The 25,858-nt window shown below is 40.3% G+C and overlaps 1 protein-coding gene across 3 annotated transcripts; it reads right to left on the reverse strand.

Moving 5' to 3' along the window:
* Positions 1 to 1,088: 1,088 nt before the first annotated feature.
* Positions 1,089 to 25,680, reverse strand: LOC140556174 (discoidin, CUB and LCCL domain-containing protein 1). Of its 3 annotated transcripts, none has more exons than XM_072679779.1 (15): positions 25,489 to 25,680; positions 20,258 to 20,479; positions 17,290 to 17,427; positions 12,851 to 12,902; positions 11,980 to 12,052; positions 11,659 to 11,792; positions 11,000 to 11,037; positions 10,425 to 10,607; positions 9,990 to 10,102; positions 8,637 to 8,808; positions 8,380 to 8,457; positions 7,158 to 7,251; positions 7,011 to 7,051; positions 6,788 to 6,895; positions 1,089 to 3,121 (listed from the first exon to the last, which is right to left on the reverse strand). In XM_072679779.1, exons 1-15 carry the CDS (start codon positions 25,586 to 25,588, stop codon positions 2,682 to 2,684), a joined length of 1,986 nt encoding a protein of 661 aa, XP_072535880.1. In that variant the 5' UTR covers positions 25,589 to 25,680; the 3' UTR covers positions 1,089 to 2,681. The 3 variants fall into 3 exon arrangements, with proteins under 3 accessions (XP_072535880.1, XP_072535879.1, XP_072535881.1); XM_072679778.1 differs by having other exon boundaries at positions 8,380 to 8,466; XM_072679780.1 differs by lacking the exon at positions 20,258 to 20,479 and having other exon boundaries at positions 8,380 to 8,466.
* Positions 25,681 to 25,858: the final 178 nt, after the last annotated feature.

A 25,858-nucleotide genomic window follows, 5' to 3' on the forward strand; every position in this document is an offset into this window, starting at 1 on the left:
GTTCCCTGTTTTTGCAGGATTGTTAGAGTTGTGGGGCCCAGTGGAATATATTTTCATGGCAGCACCTCTGCCTGTAGAGAAGTATTTCCAATAGAATAGTGATATATCATGTCTTACATCATGGTAATTAATTCCTGGACATGTATCTCTTGTGTCATGCTATGGTGCATATTACTCAAGTGTTTACTCATGAACGTTTTTTGACACATGATCATGTGATGACTTGTAAAAAGCATCAGTGTTTTCTCTCATATTCAAACACATACCACATATTCACATAACCCTAGGTTTCAGTACTGTGCTGGTTTACAACAGCCACAAGAGGGAGACCAACACCTTTCTGTAGAAATTCCTTCCCTGTTCAGCAGATGGGTTCCCTTAAAATCCACAGAAGTCTATGGTATTAACACCACATCAAAATCTGAAGATATACTATATGTGAACCAGTATCCAGACATTGCTTCTAAAATGTAATTCAACTATTTTAAAGTACACTCAATGCTTACACAGGTATTCAGTTGTACATACACAGCTTGGAAAAGCATTGCTAATAGATTGGGACGCACTGGAGCAGCCATAAATGAATGTAAGGTCACCACACCCAAGGCCCAGCATCAGCTAGAGGGGTATAAAGCCCCCCAGCACTGAGCTGTGGAGCAGTGAAACTGTGTTGTCTGGAGTAACGGTGCACCATACAAGAGCTCTGGTATTAGTTGGTGAGGAGTTCGTGCTCCAGACCTCATTATTCAACATCAATACATGACCTCACTAATGCTTTTTTTGTGGCTACAAACAAATCTTCACTGCAATGTTCCAATATCTATCTTAAAGCATTCCTAGGCATTTGGAGCAAAATATGGGTTAAACAACCTTTTATTACCACTGACTTTAGAAGAAATGTTGGATGAGCAGATGTCTTCAAACATATAGTGGACATATAGTGTAATTTCTGTTTCTTCATACAGTGGTATGAAGAGCTGGATCAAGCCCACTGGTGTTTTGGTGCATCATGCTCAGCTGTAACTGAACTCTGTGATCATTTTTAAGCCATGAAAAAAGGAACCGTGATGAAGACTGCTTTCTATAAAACCAATGCATTACAGCTTTATTTTACAGAAATACAAAATAAGGGAAACGTGTGTATATCTCAGCATATGTATAGGTCATGTGCCATACAGTATTTGTTTTCTAAATATTCTGATTAGGTTCTATCAAAATATCACATACACTCATATAAATACTCAGAAGGTCACCAAATAACCTCAAATAACTCCAGATCCCCAACTTCATTTAAAGCAGACTAATTTCAGTGTGTCAGTCATTAGTCTATCAAAAGCAGTAGTATATATATCACACACATAATCCATAAGTCACCACTAATGCTCTGTGCATACACGAATGGTTTGGCAGGCTGAATTAACACCTGAATAGATGGAACCAAGGATTTTCATATGCCTAAAACTGACTCATAAATTCATAAAGCATCTTTGTCCGAAACATTGATGGAATTGTTGAAAAGGCAGTGCACGAGGTGACTGGGTTTTGAGTGGTGACAGTTGTGACAGTGCGTGGCACTCGAAGTTTCACTCTCTCTTTTTTGGCATTCACAGTTCTAAATGTTCCAGCATTCCATTTCAGTACCTTTTTAACATGCCTTGACTGACCTCACCTCACAACTCCTAAGTGTGTAACACCTGCATTACACAAGTGGCCACTCGTAGGACAAGGGTAGATAGATTTTTCAACAGGCATATACTTGCCCAGGGCTAGGCTAGCCTTAGTGAGCTAATTAGTTAGCTTAGCAAACTTACCTAAGCAAACCCTTTTTACTGTACATCATGTTTGTGAAAGACTTAAGCTTAAGTGAGTCCTCGTTCTATTTTGTTGTTGGTAGCTGTGTAGCCGTGTGAAGCTAACTAGTATGCAAGTTCATTTTACAGTATTTGTTGCTCTGGCTTATGAATGGAATTTTTGGGATAGAAGAGAAAATTCTATCATCTTATGATTATGAGCGTAATAATTTATCATAATCCATCATATCAGTACTTTGTAATTCTAGAATCACAGATGGTAGTCCATCTGTTTCTCTGCATACTTGGTTAGCCTCTTTTCACCCTGTTTTTCCAATGGTCAGGACCCCACAGGACCACCACAGAGCAGGTATTATTTGGGTGGTGGGTCATTCTCAGCACTGCAGTGAAGGTGATCCACTTGTACCAGCGCAAGACACACCAACACACCACGATCATGTCTGACACAGCAGTGCTGATGGAGCTTTTAAACTCCTCAAGATCACTGAGAACAGTCCACCAACCAGAAATATCCAGCCAATAGCATCCTGTGGGCAGTGTCTAGTGACCACGGATGAAGGACTAGAGGATGACCAACACAAACTGCGCAGCAACAGATAAAAAACTCCAGCAGCCCTGCTGTGTCTGATTACCTCATATCATATCAGAGTCACTCCATGGCTGAGAATGACCCCCACCCAGATAATACCTGCTCTGTAAGTCTGTGTATGTATATATTTGTTCCTATCCCATGCCTCTCCAATGGGTCATCTAACCAAGTTGTGAGGCCAAGTGTGAGATAAAGTCGATGGGGACATGTTTGAAACGGTACTGAAATAGATGGTATGAAGCAGCAGTAAGAGAGGCTTCCCTAGGGGTTGATGTGGTTACTTATAGGGGCTCGTGGTAGGTATGCTGCAGCATCGTCTCTAGTGGTTGTGGTTCTGCGTAGATCACACTAGCCTTCCGTGGGCCAGTGCCATTGATGACTGGAGTGCAATATCCGTTGGAGAGGCCACGGTGAGCTGGACAGTCGTACTCTGGTTGCTCTGGGGACACCCTGTCCCTATGAAGACCAGATCCTGTCTGGAACAGCTGAGAGTGGGGGAGTAGTGTGTCCAGCTGTGAAGTGATGGAGGGGTCTGGGCACTGCTCACTGAAGGGCGTAGCATACTCTGGTTCGGGAGGCAGGGGCTCGGCGTACTCGGGCAGCTGACCTGGGGTGTCGTAGTGGTTGAAAGCAAACGGGATGGTGTATCCCTCCTCCAGCTCCGGCCGAAAGGTTAGGCCCACCTTCTGCCCTCCTGCTAACACATCAGGCTCAGCGTAGTCTGTAGACACAGGAATTGAATACAGATGGGTGACAAATTAATGGAAAAACAACAAACTTCAATGCGCCTTGATGTTGATTCTACTAGTCTCTGGAACTGTCCTGGACATCATTTTCCTAAAGAGTGCCGTCTATTACATCAGTTCAAAATCTCCCTTGGCTGTTCAGTTGGTACGATAGATAAACCGAACTGATGCCATTTTTCACGCCTGTGTTGACTGTGTTTTTTGCACCACTGATCTTTCAAATGCACACCTGTCTCAATAATAAGGACCCTACTAGAATATCCTTCGCTGTGTAGTTGAGTGTGTATAGTGTTGATGCTGGTGGTCTGATCATGTCCTGCATTGACATTCTCAGTCACCTGAAGATCACTTGCTCTTCTGTTTATACTTATCTATTACACTCACTATCATAATGCATCACGCTCATTCACAACTGCATCTTTGACCAGATTTTCTAACCCTACTTACTGACGTCTTTCCCATAGCTCTAAATGCAGAAGCCACTTTAGTCCTTCTTTTAACGCTGGTCAGGTGAGCGGAATTGGGGACTGAAGCTTCTGCCATGAGAGCCCCAATAATAAAAGTCATTTTGAACAAACTGAGGTCATCTAGGCCTGATCAACATTTTTTTTTAACATGTCATGGTAGGATTATCATATAGTTTCCATATATGGACTGGACTGGAATTTCAGGGTCCCCATGCATCCTGGAAAATCAGGAAAACAACATTTTTCCAGTCAAGGGAATTGAAAAAATTTAGTTGTACTGAAATTGCATATTTTATGTACTGATGCCCTGTTTATTGAAATTTGTAAAGCTGTACTGTAATGTGCACATTGTGTCTTCCAGTGCTTAATGTTATAAATGGATAAGTAATTCACATGCATTTTTTGTTAATTATAAATTATCATTGTTTAATTGTGTTTTCTTTTTAAAATAAGGATAAGGCAATAACACCTTATGGTAGTTCATCTCTAAGTACAGCTCTGAAATCCCCCTAAGTACAGCTCTGAAAGCGACCAAACACCAACATTTTTAGTTTTCAGACTAGCATATAATAATACACATATCAGTACATTCTGACCACCCATGGGTTGCAGCTCCACTAAACACACGGAGGACTATGTAGTTCTATAATTCCAGACTGTAGTTCATCTGTTTCCCTGCCTACATTTTTGGCATTCTTACACCCTGTTCTTCAATGGTCCGAACCGCACAGAACCACCACAGAGCAGGTATTTTTTGGGTGGTGGGTCAAACCAGGGGTGGTCATAATATTGTAATATGACAGTGTAAGTCTTGAGTAGAATACCAGTAACCCTGTCTGTGTATAAAACTACTTTACTTTACTTTATTGTGTGCAACTTTATTGTTGTCATGTATGGAAGTCATTTAAAAAATAAAACAATAAATAAAAAAAATTAAAAAGGCATACATTCTGAATTTGTTTTTCCTGTTTTTCTTATTCGTTTTCGAGAGGGGGAACCCGGAGACTGGTATAAGAATGGTACATTTTAAACTTCTACATGTTTCCAAACAACATCAATCTCGTATCTAGTCTTACACTAGCTTTTGGGTTTACAGCTGAAATGTGTAATGCCTGACGATGTCAGAGGAAAGGAAAAAGAGCTCATCCTCTAACTGGCTGTGCTTCCTGAATAATAATGACTTGATAAGATAATCCAACATGCCAAGGCAAAAGAATTTGTGTTCCAGTGTGCTCAAAGTACTATACAAATGTTAGTTCTAGGGTTATTGAATGTTATGTTTGTGTTTTGATCTCCTTTCCCCCCTTATACAGACTCTATGTATATACCATTGTCAACAGTCAGCACACAAGCATAGTTAATAAAGGTTTAAACAACAATGACTGTGTCTGTCTCCATCTTTTATCATATTGTCCTAGGTCCACAGTCATTATGTGGAAACACTCTTTCACAGCATTGCACCCACCATGCCCTAAGGGGCCCTCAGTGCACTGCATATCCTATGCATTCCTATGCAAGTCCTGCCTTCTCTGATTCACTGCTTGAATCCTAATAGGGTGAAGCTGCTTCAATTACAGTGACTCTAAAAAGGGACCCCAATTGTCTTGGCTGATTATTCTCTGTCCTACTTCGGACTGAAGGCCTTGTTGAAGTGTGTGTTGGCCTGAGGCGGGTGGGTGGGTGGGTGGTTGCTACTCTAGCATGAGTGCCCATCAGTGGGGCACCAATTAAAGGGTCTCTTTCAGAAAGGCTCAGCCGACTGAAGAAAGACATGTCTATGCTGCTAGTGAGCCACTGACAAGGAGGAAAAGAGAAACAGAAAGGAGGAGAAGAGAAAGAAGAACGCTCTGAGGCTAAGCTTTCAAAACCCTCCGTTGAGTTGACTGAGGCAACCTCTCTGAGACACCAGGCAGTGGGACAGCGGGGCACAGAAGGGTCTCACTCACTTTCTGTATTGCTACTACAGTCACACTAGCCCCCTCATTCCCACTCTGAATTATCACTACATCTGGAAGCTCTTTGTAATCTGCGGATACTGTAAGAACTTTTGTACTAAACAGCATCATCTCAACAAACACTGTTTTGTGTCTTTTTGTTGACTTTTTGGTGATCTCTTTGTTGATTACTGTATTAATTGCTAAATGGGCTCTTTTTATTGCCATTAATCAAGAGTTCAGAGACTTCCATTGGAAGACAAATAGAAAAGAGCTACACCAAAAAAAAAAAACACACTTTTGAGGGGCCATCCTCACACAAACTTAAAAACTTCATCTTTGTCTATGGACATCTATGAACAATTTATTAATAAAGTGTATTAATTAATAAAGGGACCCAATATAGGTCTTTTTTACTCAATTTTCCTCCCCAATTTAAAATTATTTTAGCCAATTAGCCAACTCACTCATTAGTACTCCGCCCCCATCATATATAATGCTGCAGACCCTGGGAGAGTGAAGATTGATACATGGCTCCTTCTTTTTAAACTGCCACCGATGCGTCATCACCAGACGACCAACACTCTGAGAAAAACAACGAGTACCCAGCTCTAAAGCTTCTACTGAAGTGATGTGGTGAGATGGTGATGGTGAGACGTGGGGAGCCATCTACCCACCTAGAGAGAGCAATGCCTATTGTGCTCTTTCTGTCTCCGGCAGCTGATGGCAAGCATCATGACCCGGGATTTAAACCAGTGATCCTTGGGTCATAGTGGCAGCACCTTAGTCCACTGGACTACTCAAAGCTCCTTCAAAGGTTTTTTTGAGTAATGCCACAGAAGAACTATTTATGGTTCCAAAAAGAACCTTTACATTGACTCCTTTTAACCTTTTAAATGTTCTTCTCACATTTCTTTTGCATAAATGGTTCTTTATGCAACCAAAAGTTATTATGCTATGGCATAGCTGAAAGAACCCTTTGTAGCACCTTTATTTTTAAGAGATGTCTAAGAACTTCATATTGCTCATGTAATCCTCAGTAAGCTACTGAGTTAATTGGAGAACAAGCTAAATTGCTACTGGTTAGCGTGTTTTTGTCTCTCTGTGTTTTGGCTGTTCACAAAATAAACAGATGAGGTCAGAGATGATGTAACTGGACAGAACAGGTGATGTGCATGTCGAGATGAAATGGGTATATAACCTTCTCGGTTGAAAAACTGTTCTGAGAGTGGGAGCTCACCATTAAGAGGAGGGTTTGGGAGGCTATCGTGGACGCTCCTGGTCAGAGGGTAGGCTACGAGCTCAGAGTCTGCATAAGACAACTTCTTCCCACTGAAACCTTCAGAGCCTGAATCACAGAAGAAAATAACACCTTATACAGGCAACACCCCAATCACAAACCACAGGAAAACAAGCCTAGAGCCATAGAGACTAAAATAGGAAACACAGTATTTTAGGCCTACCTGAGTCAAGACAGCACTTCTTCATATGCACAGATTTTTTCCTGAAACACGAATTGAGGAGAGTTTTAACAGAAACCAAATGGCAGTACAAAAATGCCATTCAGTATCCTAGGCAGTGAGAAGAACAGATGCATGCAATACAAATACCTTTTCCTCCACAAAAGACCTGCCAACAAACATCCCACACACAGAGCCATGCCCAGAATCACCCCCACCAGCAACATCATTGGCTGGCTGGAGCCTGTGAGAAATTTGGACAAGCTTCATTTGTTATCATCTTCAACTTTACATACCTAGTCAATGAATGAGAAGAATAAATAAGAAGATAAACATTGAAGCTCGTCATGCAATCCTTCAAGTCTCCACAAGCCTCACCACACCCTACGAGATGCTATTCTGTATTTAATTGTTGGGATAATTGAGAGTCGGCATCAGGCTGAATTCAGTAACCAGGATACAGAAAACCAACTAATAAAATAACGAAGATACACAACAATGATCAGCAACATAACCCTCTATAAACAAATGATTTGAGTGAATGCTGCTGGTATAATGGTCGTGCTGACTAGGATCATTAATAGTCTAATGTAATTGGGTCTGTCTGGTCGGCCAAGGGTTTCCATGGAGACAAAAAAAGAAAAAAAAAAGTATTTATGCAATCATTTAACATTCAAATTTTTTTAGAAATGTTTTTTTTTTCTGTGAATCATTAGTTTCCCTTGGTATCTTAAATATCAACAGTATAGTTTACAGAATGACTGAACTGAGCTAAAATATTATAAAAGTATAAATATATCATATTTCACATTGTATCAATTGATCAGTTTTCAAGATTATTGTAGCAAAATGTAGGTTTAATGAAGTATTCTTACATTTCTATTCTATCTGTGAATTTCTTCATGGAATATCTGAACCTCCACAATGTGTTTTAATCAGTGTTTCTATTTTTGCAGAATCATAATGTAATATGGTAATAAATGCAGATGTGCTTAGACCCATCTAATGGGTTTAACTTGAATGGGCCACAAGTGAGTTACATGGAACGACCCAATAACACAACAACGCGGATGTAAATAATAATAAAAGACAAGGTTACTGAAAGTGTCTGGTCTCTTGCCAATCTTATAAAGACTTAAAAGGAAGTCATATTATTTATTGCTAGGGAGGCACAACCAGTTTACCTGTATAATGATCCTTACCTGAGCAGACACTCCTCTGCTCTGCCCACAGTAAAGTGTCTATGTACTATGTGTGCCTGTTTTTGTCACCTGGTATCAGTTCGAACTAAAATATCACATCATCAGTGCTTATAAATATGGTACAAATAGATTTTCCAGGCTCACTGCGTACATCATTAAGTATGACTTACTTTCACTTAGGCTTTTGGTCAGCACAGGACTCTCGGTAGGGACTTCATGCACCATTTCTGTAGGAATCAGCTTCACCACTGTAGAACCTATGGAGAGGACTGACTGATTTAATGAAGATGGGACTGCACAGCACTGCACAATTACAACCCTACTGAATGCTGCTATAAATGATAGTTTGTCTACTGTCTAGCACTGTGTTTTCCTTGGAACTATGGAGAGAAGAGACAGCAGAGGGACCCAGAGAATGCAGTCTCACCAGTGCTGCTGGAGCGGGGCCGGAAAGGGGCCAAGGGAACACCCAGCACCTGCACCTGGGCAGACACCCTGCCATGCCAGCGCTGTGGCCAGAGCTGGAGGTAGCGGGCTGATATTGGAGGAAGCAGGCTGTTGAGAGCAATTGTGTGACCATCAGAATAAGCTTCAAATACCTATATAGAAGGGAGAGAGAAAGTGACATACTTCAAACCCAATCTGTAATTAATAAAAAAGTATATTTTATAGAACTGAAAGGAATATTGATATCACAGTGCTTTTGTAGGGGTGTAACGTAATGCTATTATCTGCATGTAGTATATGGACAAAAGTAGGGACTAAAGAGGTTTATTCATCCAAATCAGCATTTGTTAGGTCAAACACCTTAGATTTTGGACAAAAGGGCCTGCCTCGCAATCTATGTTCTAGTTCCCCAAGGTGTTCAATGGGGTTCAAATACTTTCACACAAAACTCACCCAACCATACCTTTATGAACCTTGTTTTGTGCACTGGGGCACATGCTGGAATAAAAAAGGGTCTTCTTCAAAATGTTTACATAAAGTTGGGAGCATATAACTGTACAAAACACAGATTTCTCTGTACTGGAACAAAGGGGCCCAAGTCAACCCCTAACAAACAACCCCATAGCCTAACCACCAAACGCTACAGTTGGCAAAATGCAGTCCCACACTTGTCAATCAGACTGCCAGATACAGAAGTGAAATTCATCACTCCATAGTACATGTTTCTCTGCTCCAGAGTCCAGTGGTTGTGTGTTTTACACCACTCCAGGCTGATGCTTGGCATTGTACTTGGTGACATAAGGCCTGCATGCAGCTGCTTGGCCATGGGAATCCATCCAATAAAGCTCCCGGCGCACAGTTTTGGAAGTTTGGAACTGAATCAGCAATGTGTTGGTCAGTTATAGGCACTGCGCCTCAACACTCAGCAACCCCATCATGTAACTTGTAACTGTTACGAGTTGCTGTGGTTCCTAATCGCTTATACTTTCAATAATATCACTCACAGTTAATTGTGGAAAATCTAGGAAAGACATTTCAACAGTGTTGCAATGGTGGCATCCTATTGCACCGTTTTTTTTTTTGGTTGTTTTTTTTTTGTTTTTTTTACAACGACCCATTGTTTCACAAATGTTTGTAAAGGCAGACTGCATGGCTAGGTGCTTGATTTTATACACCTGTGACAATGGGAGTGAATGAAACACCTGAATATAGTGAATCTGTATCTAGCTATAAAGTGGAAGTAGGTGTGACCTTAACCTGATGTCCAGGTGTAAGGTCCTTTAAACAGCATTTAAATAAGCTTCTGAACTTCTGCTGATACAATGCAGTGTACCTTTTTCTCTTTGCTGGTGGAATCCTTATAAACTTTCCAGATTCTGCGATCTTTGCTGAACATGAGGGTGTAAGTCTCAATGTACATGTTTGGCATTCCCTTTGTTATTATCCCTAAAAAGAGAAGGAACATTTTTACCATCACCTTAGAACCATTAAGATTTTTTTTTTTTTAACAAAAAACCTTTCCTCTAATGAAAACGCCAACAAACAGTTCAATTTGGTCATTTAAGTCTTTAGGTCAGTACTAAACATAAATCCAAAAAGAGGCCAAGGCACACTGACCACTTAATATATAATATTTACTTGAATTCTGAACATTTAGTCTAGAATCAAACAATTCATTAATTAAAACAATCATAACAAACTGAATATCCTCTATAAGACACTCATCCAGAGACCCTGTTTTTTTAGTTTGCACTAGTGACCCCCTGACCTGTGATGCTGCTCCGGTTCCACAGCTCCATCTCCAACCATGGCTGCTCGTCCTGGGCGCTGGTTGTCCAGTGCAGAACTTGGCCTTTAAAGTCCCCATCTTCCAGAGACCAACCCAATCTGTCCTCCTCCTTCCACAGAGAAGAGGCATTGTAGGTTGTCACCACTAGTGGACTATCTCCGACTGTCACAAGAAAGAGAGGAGGGGAAAGAATGCAGCTGAGTCTGTCATTTCGCAAATTATGACCCTAGCAAGTAAACAGTAACTTTGCTGTCGTTTGTACACCTTCTTTTGATGCTGACAATGTGTAATTGAGTAATGATGACACTACATTCAAGGTAAATACTAAGTAGGAGTTGTACGTACATATTAGTTACACTATAATTATAAGCATAGCTGGAATCTCAAACAAGACCAGCGCCAAACCTAAGAGGGAAACCACTACTTTACTTTCACTAAATTAGCAGAATAAGACTTTAAAGAATCACATGGTGTTTATATAAGATGCTACTGCAGCAGTGTTACAGATCATAGCTTGTCTGTTTGTATGTACATTCACCCAGCACTGACAGTACCTCTGCTGAAGACAAGTCTCTTATCCGACAGTGAACCCCTGTGAGAAAAGATGAAAAAAATACTGAAGTGGAATTTGCAAAACAATAACAGGAACACTCAGTTGCCAAACTCAGATTAAGCCTAAACACACACTAAACAGGATTTATTCGGACAGTGAAACACCACTGCATTACGATTTAACCAAAGGTTAGATATAATCTACACCATACAGACAATAGTATTATAACACCTGCTCTTTCATTGTTTTTTTCAAAATCAAGGATATTAAAATAGTGTATTCTGCATTTGTTGGAGACACTGTGTCTACTGTCCAGTGATGGCTTAATACTAGTTTAGTATTTAGCATTTTACTTAATACTAATTTGGTATTGAAGTCAGGATGTTCCTTGATCACCACCCGGCCTCATCCCCATTTCGGATGGAGCAGCATCATTCCCCACTAGCCCACATCTGGCATTAGGCACAGTGACAATAGGTTAATGTTTTTCTATTCTACTGGCAATACCTCTCTACAGGGACTAGGCAAGCTGTGTGTGTATGCGTTTGTGCATCTGTTTTAGGAGTGTGTGAAACTTTAGTAGCTAAATGCATTCATCAGAAGGGGTGTCCACAAACATATAGTGCATGTCCAACCCAAAACATGAAGTTGTACACTCACGTTTTGGACAGAATTCCATTGGCAAAGCTTGACTCGTACAGTGTGATGCTCCTCTGCTGGGTCACATTGATCATGCCTCCCTGGCTGTCTGAAATGACCCCTGCATGGACAGCAGCTTTGCAGAGCACAGATGTCTACAAAACACACACATGTAATATAGATACTTCATGATTGTACATGGCCACATTTTAGCACCCTCTCATATATGTTCAAAAAATCTTCTTTGAAATGCTACATGTTTACATACCACACAAAATACTTTGACCATGACATGGTCATTTTATCTACACTATTTTCTCTAAAATAAAATGAAGGGCTTACATCCCGGTAGCCTTGTTCATGATGTCCCCAGATTTCCCCTGCCACATCCTTACAGCCACCAGGACAGAATACACTGGGAGAAAAGTCAAAATAGTACAACATATCAGAACTGTGGGTGTTTTTCTGTTGTATCTGCCTTTATTAATAGTTTTCCACCATGTACAATGATGTACACCCTAAAAAATAAATTATTTGAGTGATGCCATAGAAGAACCACTTCTAGTTTCATAAAAACCCATTTTGTTATAGAGAAGGGACCTTTACATTGATAATGAACCTTTGCATTAAGTCTTTTTTATAAAGGTTCTTCACACTTACACATCTCTATGACAAACACGTAGGGTGGTTCTTCGATGACATCACTCAAAGAACCATTTGTAGCATCTATATTTTAAAGAATGAATACCAAAGGCGGGGCCAGACATGCAAATAGTCCAGTTCATGCTGTTTTCTAAAAATAATGTAAGGTCTGAATGCTTATTAGATATTAAATAAACCCACCTTTTCCCATACACTCATTAACCATTTTATTGGAAACGTGAACTACCTTATAGTGTACATTGTAAAGGTTTACAGTGATTACTGTGCCTCCTGGTACACTTTCAACAGCACAATACACTCTCTCATTCCACTATCACGATGGGGTCACTGCTGTTTTAAGAATGGTACACAAGCCAAAAAATATCTGATCAATGGTGGTCCTGTGGTGGTCCACTTCCACTGATTGAGGATGGCTGTCAATAGATACCAACAGATGGGCTACAGTCTGAAAGTGTACACCTATACAGGGCCTCTATATGGTAGGTTTCCCTGCTCTAATTAGTACATCAGTGCTGATGGTCCAGTTCATTGACTGACTCTGGTCTCCTACCTGATCTGCTGTGAGGTGAAGTGGCTTCCACGGTGAAGACACGAGATGAGGTCTGGGAAAGAAAAACATCAGCACCATTAATGCAGAACGATGGAAGATAAGATAAGATAAGATCCTTTATAAGTCCCACAGTGGGGAAATTCAGTGTCACAGCAGCGAAGGGATAGCAAGACAAATCAGTTTTAAAAAACTACACAAAGTCTCCCACATAGTTGCTCACACATTCACAGACTGCATGTCACCCACACTTCCCTCATGCTCTAAAGACGTCCATGACTTTGGTGTATAGTCTGTAAGGCATGTATTAGACTGAGAGCATGACCCCAGAGTTTGAAGTCGTGATGCAACCTGACAGAGCTGTCTGGACAGTCTGACACAGCTTGTACAGCCAAACCAATAACAGGAAACAGCGTGTTCACATCAGAGAACGTAGCGTACGCCTCTACAACATTTCTGAGTGTATAAAGTTTATAACCCTTTTCTCTGTGAAAGGCCATATCTGATTTACGACACGGCTTCTGTGTTTATCTGAACGCTGTTCTGAAATGCTATGTCTTTCTGAAGAAGCTTATGTGGTTCTTGTACATTACGCAAAGAAGCACTTCAAAACCAGCAGAATAGACACTGAATGTGAGCGTAATGTATTATTTATTATAAATACATAAATGCATCCGAATCTTAGAGAATTAACCAGACCTAACAACGTACAATCTTACAAATAAAGGTTCCTAAACAATTGTTGGTTAGAACATACAGTGCTTAGAAAAATCTTTACTTAGATAGAACTGTCTACTATCTCTAAGGTTCTTTAATTTTGACCTCAACTAAACATAACACTGTCTTAAGTAGACGTTCTTTATTTTTTAACGATTAAAGAACCTTAGCATAAGGTAGAGATTCTAGATCTATCAAATAGTTTAGCTAGAACTGTTAAAGCCAACAACCAGTTAGACCCTCATTTATGCCTGGTCACTTATATGTGACTAGTATCTGTATTGTATCCTGATAAGATCCGCATGCATTTACATCTGAAAGTCAAATGTGCTTTGTGGGGCAGAATTTGTACATTTGAGGCACAGCAACATTATTACCGGCATTTCGTTCACACAATACTCTGTGTTTTGTTAACATGTGGCTCAAATGCATCTCAGATCACCTCCTGAAGTGGTTAGAGTGATCGGATTTGTATCTGGTTTAAATGTGTTCAGTTCCAGATATAATGTTAATACTCAAGACGCATGAAGTGACCAGGTGTAAACAGGGGTCCTAAGAATCTTTATTTTTAAGAAAGTGGTCTAATAAGGTTGAATATTAAGGTCAGAATACAGTACATGTTTATCCAGTAAATATTTTTAGGAAACTTATTTGTTGAGCATGATACATTAGGTCTGATCAGAACCTCTTAAAGAACCTCTTCCACATCTCTTGTATCAGACAGAGAAGGATGTATGGAACTTGCTTTTATTTCCAATTAATGAAGCATGATTAAAAACCCACCCTAACTGAGGTAAGCTATTTGTCATGTGACTCGGATTATGTGAAATCACCTGAGAATCAGCCTACACTGTGGTCATGCGATAGTTAAAGTGCCATGCCGTAGCTATTTCTGCAGTGGAGGAGGGGGCACACAGTTCCTCTCTTACTCTGCGGTGTGTGGTCAGTCTCTGGGCCTTTCTCTCGCTGTCTCTCTATTGAGGCCTCTAAAAGAGGCAGCCTGCTGGCCTGCTTTCCAAGCAAACACTCTTCAGCTCAGTGAAGCAGCACAGCCGCATTCCAATACACCAGCCCCGCTCACACACACAAAGACACACAAATCAGTGTTTCTCTGCACCTCAGTGATCATTTTATGGACAAACAGTGCATGCTTCCAATGCCATGGACATTTTACACCTTTATAACACAGCATACAGCTCTATCTAATAGATCAGTGTTTTTTTGGATTAGCTTCCACTTGGGGGGAGAATGTACACCCTTTTTAAATTACATAGCAAGTCAATAGATACCTTGGAAGAAACAACACCTTGCTCCAATATACTCTACCATTATTGCACATGCGGTGGGCAGTTATTTAAGGATTCGAACATGCTGACCAGTTTAAGGGAACGTCACAAGTGAGGGGGGATATGAGAATAAACAGCCGTCAGGAAGAGCACTCCCAGTCTGCTGTTTACACTCCAGTCCCCTAGTCAACTGGAATGTCCGTGTTGTTGTCTTTAAGCCGGATTTGGCCTATACATTCTTCAAAAGGTGGAGCTCACCATGACGAACTTTGTTAACCCTATGAGGGTTTGATTTGAGTGAGAATGCAAGTCAAAATGACTTGACTTGTAATTAAAGCAATGGGCCACTGCAAAATCTAATTTTCACAATTCTTTTGCCCTTTTTCCAAATAGTTGTAGAACAGCTAAGACATGTTTGAATCTGAAGTTTGTATTTTTGGTAGAGCTGTCCCGATCCGATCCAGTGGATCAGGATCAGGGCACATCCAGGCATATTTTAATGGATCAGGTACTGACTATTTTAATCCCAGTCCAGTTCTGAGTCTTTGTTTTTAACCCTGATGTTTGGAGCATAATGGATATTATTCCCAGCCAGCAGCAGTAAGGACGTTTTACCAGCGGTACAACTGAAAGCCTTTTTTGTTTTTAAACCCTAAACACTAAAGAGTGCATTCAGAAATGATTGGAGGCGAACGCTAACACAATGCTACAGCCAGTGCATCATAGCGTATTCATCTCTATTCACATCAGTAGCCAACAAACAACTACACACATATATACACACGAAGTACACTGACTGCATTGTTTGAAAAGGAGCTGGAAGCGGAATCGTCAGGGAATAAGTCAGACTGGATTATGAGATATTAAACACACTATAAAAAAGTCATTTTTAGAGAAGTCTCTAAACTAAACTAAATACACCAGTCTCCTAAACTGCCACTGTAGGGCAACCCTCTCGGCACAGGAGTGCTGTACAATGCCTGACCCTAAACTCTGATCCCAGTTTTCTAAGCTGGGAAATGCAAAGAGAAGAATGTCATTGTACTGTACAAACATGAATGGATCATTAAAAGGGATCATTATTACATAATTATTATATTACCTAGATATCTAAGAATTCTGTCCATATTTGAAGAAATATAAAATAATAATAATGCAGCATTTAATTCTGGAAGCATTGTGATTCATAAGCGAATCTGGATAGTTTTGAGCTCATTTCATTTTTTATATATTGTTAAGTTCATATTATTCTTATACCAAAACAACTGCAATAACAACACTCACTGCTATTAAACACATCATGTTATTAAAGCAAAATTGCTGACTGAATGGCAGAAACAGTGCTTGTTTTATGGCTTTAAAGGGTTAATGGGTAGCTCTCCCTTATTACTACTGTGTATGAGAGGGACTGCCATCCACCTTATTAAAGTGGATGGCAGATGGAAGAGCAGAGCTGACCAAAGCTTTCTGGGTATTACCAGGGATACGCAATACAAACATGCTCAATGTGGGGCGAGAGCAGTGTGAGCACATTCCTTCACAGCTGCAGTGCAATAGCTTGGTCTTCAAGGAATTGTCAAGAAAAAAAGATGGGTGTAAAAGTAGCCTGCCAGCTGTGAGACCGGTTGTTGATAATGTGTAATTGCAGCAAAAATCAACTGTGCAGGAAGTTCATGAACACTGTAGAAGAGTATTCTATATTCAGAGGTCTCTAATCCACTTCCCTTGGTGCAGTGCATGATTCAACATGAGCATCAACTCGCTTCACTCTTCAGTCATGTTTTCAAATCATCCCCTGCAGCAATACTTTTCATACATCAGTCACTGCTACAGGATTGATAACAGAGACGTGCATCCTAATCCAGTAGAATTATTATAGCAAGCAGTGTAAATCTCTGATGCCATAACAATTCAATCCAAATCCGATAAAAAAAATGTAGTGTAACATGAAATCTTTGGTACATTAGAATCAGGTAAAGCACATTAGCTGCAGATGATCGGGACTTGGTTAGAAAGGATTTGGAGGAGCCTATCTTATTAAGTAACTCAGATACAACTTTAGATGCCTTTCTTTTTTACAACACTGGCACCACTTCTGACATGGAAGTTGCCAATTATACCGCTGACACTACCTTGCAGTTCTGAGTGGGCTGCGGGTCGCAATTTCTAGAGCATTTACCTAGGATTAAACTGCATTAATATGTATAAATATACATATATATTTATTAATATTTATTAATATTTATACATTAATATGTATAAATACATAAATATATATATAGTATTGAATATAACATTGGTTGAGACAACTGTATCATATCTTTAGTATCTAAGTATTTAGGATATCTTCATCTACATCTATTTAGCACCTCTATAAGGGAGATCGGGGTCAGATGTGTTTGATGCATGTACAGGGTGCTGTCTGTAGTGAAGTGGTACCTGGATGCAGGCTGGTTGAGTAGGACAGCAGGAAGCCTCGTCCAGAGCGGTGTGTGCCGGACTCAAAGCGCACAGTGACTTCACTACTGTTCACAGAAATACTTCTGCTAAAGGCAGCCAGCTGCCCACACAGAGGTCCTGTACAAAACATACACAGACACATGTCAATGCACTCACTCATAAAACACAGTTTTACAAACCATTATAAATGCACATCCCAGATAATCCCGTATCCACCATGGAAAAATTCCTATTCTACACACACAAACATCCCCAAATACATGTGTGACTGGACAGTGACTGGCATGTTAACCAAATGGGACTGAACACTGATTCTAACTTGTATACTTTTCTGTCTTTGCCACGACGACACTTTCAATATTATTCTGTTGGTTGTGGCTCCTGTCTCTTTTCTGGACCTATTTTGTCATAATCAGTAATAAATACATGTAAAATGTAAATAAATACATAAAAATTTGAATCAAACAAGTTTTATTTGCTGATGTATTTAACACGATTGAAAAAAGCAGATGCTGAACTACCGTGCCAAACTATCTGCATTTTATTCATTTTATTACACTTCCAAAATGCTAAATGACCAGGTAGATTCAGTACCAATTACCACATTTTATAAATGTTCATATATATCATCATCTGTAGTGGCAGATGTGCACATGAAATGTGTTGGCCCACAATCATTTCATCCGTATTGTGAAAATAAATTTAATAACACAAACTTAAAAGATGAATATACAGCACTGTGCAGAAAATGTAGGCTCCTAGGCACACTATTTAAAACTATCTCTGTATAAAGAGTGTTTAACTAAAAAGTGTAAAAGCAGACAAGAAGAGCTTTGGAGATATTTAAGCTTTTTTATTTAAACTTTCACAGGTGCTAAACATTTCCACAGTACTATATATCGAATGATAAAAGACTATAAGAATATAAAACAAAATAATTGGTCTTAACTAGTAAGTGGTCATTTATTTTTCTTTTTGTCTCTTCAAATGTGTACCACTTGGTCTAGCTGGTGGTATATTACCCATCAGCTAATACCCATATACACCATGCTAACAGTGCAAACAGACGTTGTCTGTCCCTAGAAAAATTACACAAAGAATTACACAAAGACACACTCAAGACTTAGCAGAACAGCCTGAGGCCCTACCAGACTCATACAATCACACATTCTCACACAGCCAAAAATGGCACACACTATTATGCACACACACATACACACTCAACCGAGAGATGCACGGCCACTGGGAAGCCTGGAGGTCTCACGCCACATCCTGTCACTTGCCCTTGTGCAGAGTGCACGCATTTGTGTTTGGGGAAGTGTGAAGAGAGACACTATCACGTAACTGCTGTGCTGAGAGGTATGCAGAGCGCCTGTGTGGGCACATGGCTTGGCTGGGGCTGTTGAACAGTGTGAGGTAGATCCTCTGGAATTTGCCAATAACAACAACATAATGAGTGAGGTAGCTACAGCTAGAGAACTTCACTGGGGGCTCTGAACAGTCAGACAGTACCTACAGCATAAGAACCTAATATCTGCATAAGACCTGATCTACCATAACATTAGCACCACCTGCCTACTATTGAATAGGTCCCATGTGCTGCCACAACAGATCTTTCCACTAAAGGCATCCTATGGTATTTGGCACCAAGATGTTAGCAGCAGAACCTTTAAGTCCTGCAAGTTGTGAGTTGGGGCCTTCATGGATCATATTAAATGTGCCTTAGGTGATTATGACCCCAACGCCAGTTCACTGGTTGTCTTTCTTGGACCACTTTTGGTAGGAATTGACCACTGCATACCAAGAACACCACACAAAACCCACCTGATGTTTTGGATATGCTCTGACCCGGTCATCTAGCCATGACAATTTGGCCATTCACAGAGAGGCTCAGATCCTCACGCCAGGCAGTGTTTTATACTTTATTTTTGAAAATAATATATATATAAATATATATAAATAAATTGTCAAAGTGGTTCTTAATCTTAGTCCTGAAGTACCAGTGCAGTACCCTGCAGATTTTAGGAGTTAAGCAGCTCTCAACACACATGATGCAGCAAATTAAAAAGCCCTTTCCTTAGGATGTGTTAGATCAGGGAAACGGCTACAACATGCAGGAAAGTGGTACTCCAGAACTAGAACTAAGTGGTGAGAAGCAGCTTCATGGGGTGCCATCTCAGTCAGTACTTAAAACAAATTGTTGTCAGGCATTTATATAACAGTAATAATTAATAAACTGTAATAAATAAAAAGAATATATTACTAAAAAATCAATATTGCAGTTTGTTTGAGCTACATCCCTCTATGTAACTCTTCATGATTTTGTTGATTTCAGTTATGAGTCCTTATTTTTCTTTTTACTGATCCGTTAACTTCTATTAAGGTTTTATGTGTTATAGCAATGTATAATAAAGCCAACACTTTTCATCTTGTATGGCTTGACACCACATTTACCATTTCTTCTTAATTCAGTTTAATTTTATTGTTGTCTTTATTCCTGTTTTGTTTTGTATTAATATCTGGTGTCGACCTGAGGAAGATGGATTTCTTTCTTTTTCTTTCAAGGTTTCTTTCTCTTGACCAAAAAAAGCAGTATCTATGAAGAGTAGTATAAGAACATAAACCATTGAATTTTGTATTTACAAATTTTGTAGTTAGACATAATAATTTGAATAAGTTAATGAAATAATTTGAAATATTTTGATTGGGACTGATGGTATGTAGGTTTTATTTTGATTGGTTTATGACAAGTTCAGCATTGTGTGTTGTTCTACTCTACTGTAGACTAAATACAAAAGTGTAGACATAAAGCTATTTTAAAATAAGTTTATTGTTGAGAGTTTGATGCATTTTATACTGTGTGTTTACATATAAATCCTGACATGCCTACTGTATTGAGTGTGTGGATGTTGCTACAGCCCTTCAGGAGAGAAAATGAACCCCTTACCCAGTGTGATTACTCCACTTTTGTCTATAATTGTGAGAGAGCCGGCCCGGCAGTCCTGGCTCCACTCCAGGTCAAAGTCGCCAAAGGTCAGGCGCAGTGTGTGGCCCTGTGGAACCCTCAGGCTCCATTCACAGTGTGTGTGGTTAGGATAGGTGCCTGGGTAATTCCGTGAGGCAACCGTACCACTCCTGGAGCTCAGTACAGTGTGCCCACACCCACCACCTGCAACAGAATGGAAAGAGTTCAGACGTAAATGGCTTTCCCCTCTTTATGTATACATGTTGGCTAAATAACTGAATGCGTTACATAGGGTGTAAAAATATGGATTCATTTAAAAACTGTTTCGAAAATCACTCCTATATTATATATAATACCTCCAGGCAGGCTTGCACTGGTCTGTTGTAGATCTTCTTTAATCAATACAACTTATTATGATAATCTCTACATCTCTTAGTTCCCTATCTGGAGTGTTTTCTCGGTCCACTGCAGATCTCGCATCAACAATAAGCACTGTGGTGCAAAGTACACACTCTCAGTCATCTGAAGACGGTACGAGTTTTCGCCCACAACATCAGTGTGATGGGGTGAACTGCGGGGCTGCTGGTCAGCGTGGGCGAAACAGCTGAGGCCTGGGTGGAGAGACAGTCTGCCAACTTCTCCACTGTTAGGGGGTTTTAGGCCACAGTTCAATTAAAGCAGTAATTACTCGGAGGATCTGTTAACCACAGGGTTCGGGTGGAGGTGAGCGATGGGGAGCTCCGGAAAGCATGTTCAACCAGGTTCATTAGCATGACATCATAATCTCTCTACAAGTCTAAAACAACCGGCAGTCTTCAGTGCCAGCAGGAGTGTGTAAAGCCCAATGTGTACTGGAGCCCAAAGATAACTGCTTTACTGTTTGTATTGTATAATTGACAGGGCAAATAAATGTAAACAGCAAACACTTATAAAGCCTTAATATATAATAAAAATATTGAAGTATGTTTGATCTACATTCCTCACAACTCTTCATGATTTTGTTGATTTGTGTTTTGAGCCCTTATTTTTCTTCTTACTTATCCGTTAACGTCCTATTAAGGTTTATAGTTAAAGCATTTTACATGTGTCTGTTTACTGGAATGTTACTTGGTACAGCTGATGACAGCTCAGTGGTGCCTATGAAGTGTAGTATAAGAACAGAAGTACACTTGCTCAAAATGTTGAAAAAGAATGTTTAATCTTTTACTCCTTAAAGCTGGAAGACTTATTACACACTAAGGTGTATTATTCAGTAACTACAGGGACTTCTGTACAAACTGGTGGGGCTATTCTCTGGTAATAGAAATTGAAATAACACTTTTTTTTAGCTCGTCAGCAGGCCATAGGTTGTTTAAGGGGTTAACTGCATGCCTTTTGGAGATCAGTTCATCTTCTACTTGCTTAAATATTCACAGTAACACAAATATTGACCAGGAATTACAAACCTCTACATGCCACAGTATAGAACATACATTATAAACCAATATATTGGGCAGGTCCCAATATGCACTGTTTGCATGTATTTAAGGCCTTCTTGCTCTTTATATGGTACACTAATGCCTTGACCCAGCCACAGAAAACACAGGCCTGCCTGAGGCCATCATTATGATCTTCATTCTTATTCTCTCAATTAGACCGCACTGAAATTCCTATGTGGGGTATGACTATGCTTGTGTTCCATCGCTAGATCTACAAAACCTTTTCTGCCATGAACAAGTCTTCATCACTGCACAGGAAAACAAATACGCATTTGTGGTCAGACTGTTAATGAGTCTCTTTTGATGGAACTCAGCTGCAATAGTTAGTCTGACTCACTGTTGCCAAAGGGATGAATGTATGGTTTGGCTGGGAAACTCAGAGTGGGTCTGGATGCTAAATCTTTAGGAGGGCTTTCCACCTCATCATGGCCCATCGTAAGGTCAGGGCTTGTGTGTGGACTCTCTTACAGTCCAGATTTCACAGCACACCACAAGTCTATCTCATCCGGTTAGTCACTCATTTGCACAGCCTCATTCGCTCCCCCTCTGCCCCCACTGCCCCCACACACCTCCCCTGAGATTCTGTGGAAATACCAGAGCCATGGGAAGTAACCATGGGTGACGGGTGGCTATCCGTGTCACCATCCGGAGCGAGAGGACATTTCTGTTACAGTAGATCAGTGTTTAGAAGTTAACTGACAAGCCTCAATGTAAGCCTTCAGCCTACCTTGCCTGCCTGGAGCCAGGAGCCAGGAGCCAGTCTCATTACGGACTTTTATTCCCACTATGCTCCAGTAACTGGAAATAACCGAGGCTTGAACTTCCTGCCATAATCACTTTGAGGGCCCCCAGTCATGCAGAGAGACGTTTGGGCGTATTCCATTTTGTGACGCTATCCAGCCCGTCTTACAGAAAAGGCCTGGCTTACTGTTAACCATCACAAGCCAGCATCTGCCATGTTTTTGAGCGGCAAAACGAACATTGTATTACTGAAGCAAAATGCTGTAGAGTTGAGAAATAGTAAGACAACAGGGTCAACAGACCTTCAGGGGTGGTATTCACAAGGCATCTCCATTCAGGAGTGCTTATTCTGGACCACATAGTGTTGGACGTCTGTAAGGAGTGCGGCAAATCAGACCCTGGACCTCTGTCCTATTTTAAGAAGCATAGTTGTGGATTCTGGATGAAACTGGTCCAAAAAAAAAAAAAAAGAAAAAAAAAAGAAAAAAGAAAAAAAAAGATCAGAGCACACAGCTTGTGAGATTGTGTGCTGGTCCACTCTGGTTTAGCTGCTTTAGAACGCTCTGAAACATATGAGCACACATTACAGGACACATACACTTTCCTTTTCCTAAAGCCATGGATGGCGTGTTTCCTGACATCTATATCCCCCAACTCAAATCTGCACACTTCTACAGACACAAACTATAAGTGATCTCCAAAACTATCCTGATACCATCACCCAGTTCATGCCTACAGACCTCTGCTAAGACCCAGATAAAAACAGTAGGATCTGGTCACTTCATGTATCTTAAATATCAGGATAATCTGGATAAGGCAGAGACACGTAAAAAAGCAAGTGTAAACACACTCTACGCATTTAAACCAGATACAAATCCCACCACTTAAACCACTTCAGGAGGTGGTCAGACAAGCATTTGAGACATGTGTTCTAGCAGTGTAAACGCAAGACACATTCGGCAACCCCTCCCAGCGCAACTGCACAACATTTGCATATTCCATCACACACAGTGATCAGATTTCGGATTAACCGGAGACGCATCGGCCTACCAAGTGTATTTTAATGCATCTTAAATCGTATCAGGATACAATCCAGATACTAGTCACATGAAGTGACCAGATGTAAATAGGGTCTAGGCTATTCTGCCTGTAATTTTCTCAGGGGAGGAGGGAGAAAAACACTAACATGAATAAAACTACCCCAGTGCCCTATGTAAAGTAAATCTCACCCCAACTCAGCGTTGAAAATACATGTATCGATGGGGATAAACTCCCCACAATGATGTTACTTAACAAATGATGTTATTTAATATTTATTAGTTGTCATTGTTTTAACATGTGTAATTAAAACACTTAGTTCGGTTTGTGTGTGTGTGTGTGTGTGTGTGTGTATATTTTTAAAGCTTCTGTTTGAAGAATGATAGAATTCATGTGAAAGTTAGAAATGGAGAATGGTGCATTACATCAAGTGGGGCATTCCTTCCAGTCAAGCTAATTAGGAAAAAGCTGACTGGAAAGGACACTACAGATTTTAGCCAGTCATCACTTACACAGATTCAGGCAACATGTCATTTTATTTTCTCCTCAGGGGTTTGTGGGCACGTCCCTGCAGGCCTGAGCTATTGCCTGACAGGATGTTCAGCTGTTTAGGCTGTCACTCCTCTAACACCCCTCTGTCAATCATATTCTGACAATAAACACACCTAGCGACCAAATCTCTCAACTACCACGACTCCATATGTCTCTCAGACATGTTAAAACAAATGATTCACATAAAGGAATGACCCCAGCATCACTCAGCTTCCCCAGTGATGCAGCTGGAATCCACAGGGACCGTGAGTGTGTGTGAGTGTGTTTATCCTGTGGTGTCTCCTCAGTCTGTGGCCATAGTGAATCACAACCCCACGCATATTGCGAAACATTGACAAGCCAAATATTGTGCCAAATGGGAAGCGTGTGTGTGTTTGTAAGAATAAACACGAATAAGGACTATGGCTCAGTCAGGCCTTCCTGATCAGATATATATATATATATATATATATATATATATCTTCTCTATGACAGCGAGCATGACTGAGCAACAGCACTGTGGATGTGCTACTTTTAGGGTCAATTCAATTGCAAAAAGGGAAACGTAGAAAAGAAATATAGTGCGGTGCCCAAAGCCTAAAACCACTTCGTAAATGTGGGGATTCAAGAAGTTCCACAGGTGTAACATTGACCATTTTAATGTCATTGTACAAAAAAGCCAGATGGAGCCTTCCATTAAAGCTGGTGTTCAGTCGACTCTCAGGTGCATCTTCTCTACTCATCCATACCAGTTCAAGTGCCCAATCAAAAGTACAATTTATCATCATATATTCTGCAATAATATAACAAAACTGAAAAAAAAACTTAACAAAACAAAAACATTTGGTCTCCAACATTTGCACCCCACTGTGATACATTTACACAAAACACCATGGAAAAGGACTCTGTCCTGGCATTCAATTAAAATATTATTTGTTAATTATTTTCCCAAACTGTCCAAATATGTTACTTTTTAAACCACAAAGAAGGTTCATGAACAACTCGGACACAGAAAACATCAAGATTCTGAATAGAAAAAAAAATATTCTCTACTGACTGTGCAGTAGTAAGAAAACCCTAAAGGTACAGAACCTTTACACTTCAAACTATAAGAAAATGCATATCTTCAGACAGACACTGACATACATAAAAAAATACCCAGAAAAGTAACCAAAATGTTGTGCTTCTGCCACTGACAGTTAAATAAATATTAATTTCGTATTGTTAAACAAGAGAATGTCAGAGTAATACTTGTAAAGATGAGTTCAAGGTTGATTTTAGTCTCAAAACAAGTTCATTAAAGTTTACCAACTGTTTCAGCCAAAGATTTAATAGCTACTTTCTCCTTAATATCCTAATGCACATCACACATTAATGACAACTTCTCTACAGCAGAAGTGATAATCACCAGTCAGATAATCTTACCTTCCTGACAGTAAACCAGCCACATCTGAAGGCTGAAAACAAACCAAACTCCAGAAAACAAGTCCACAGCCTTCCAGCAGCCTCCTGTTTTCAGCCGCATGATTTCTTTGGCTAGTCTCCTCTCAGACTGTAGATCTTCTGGTGATCTCCATGGGTAAAGGCAGTGTATCAGGGCCTACCCAAACTCCAGAGCGTTTCCCAGCTGTGCTCTGCGTTCAACAGTGAGGGACAGGGCAGTGTTTGGGGGCGTGGCTAAGATGGCCTCGCTGCCTCATTGGTCTGAGGATCTGCCAGTCACCACACGCAGCTTAAAGGAAGGGCTGGCTTAAATCTGAAAATAATAGGCTCCCGAGAACTGTAAGGCAAAACA

The sequence above is a fragment of the Salminus brasiliensis genome, chromosome 5, assembly GCF_030463535.1.
Source record: "Salminus brasiliensis chromosome 5, fSalBra1.hap2, whole genome shotgun sequence".
NCBI lineage: Eukaryota > Metazoa > Chordata > Actinopteri > Characiformes > Bryconidae > Salminus > Salminus brasiliensis.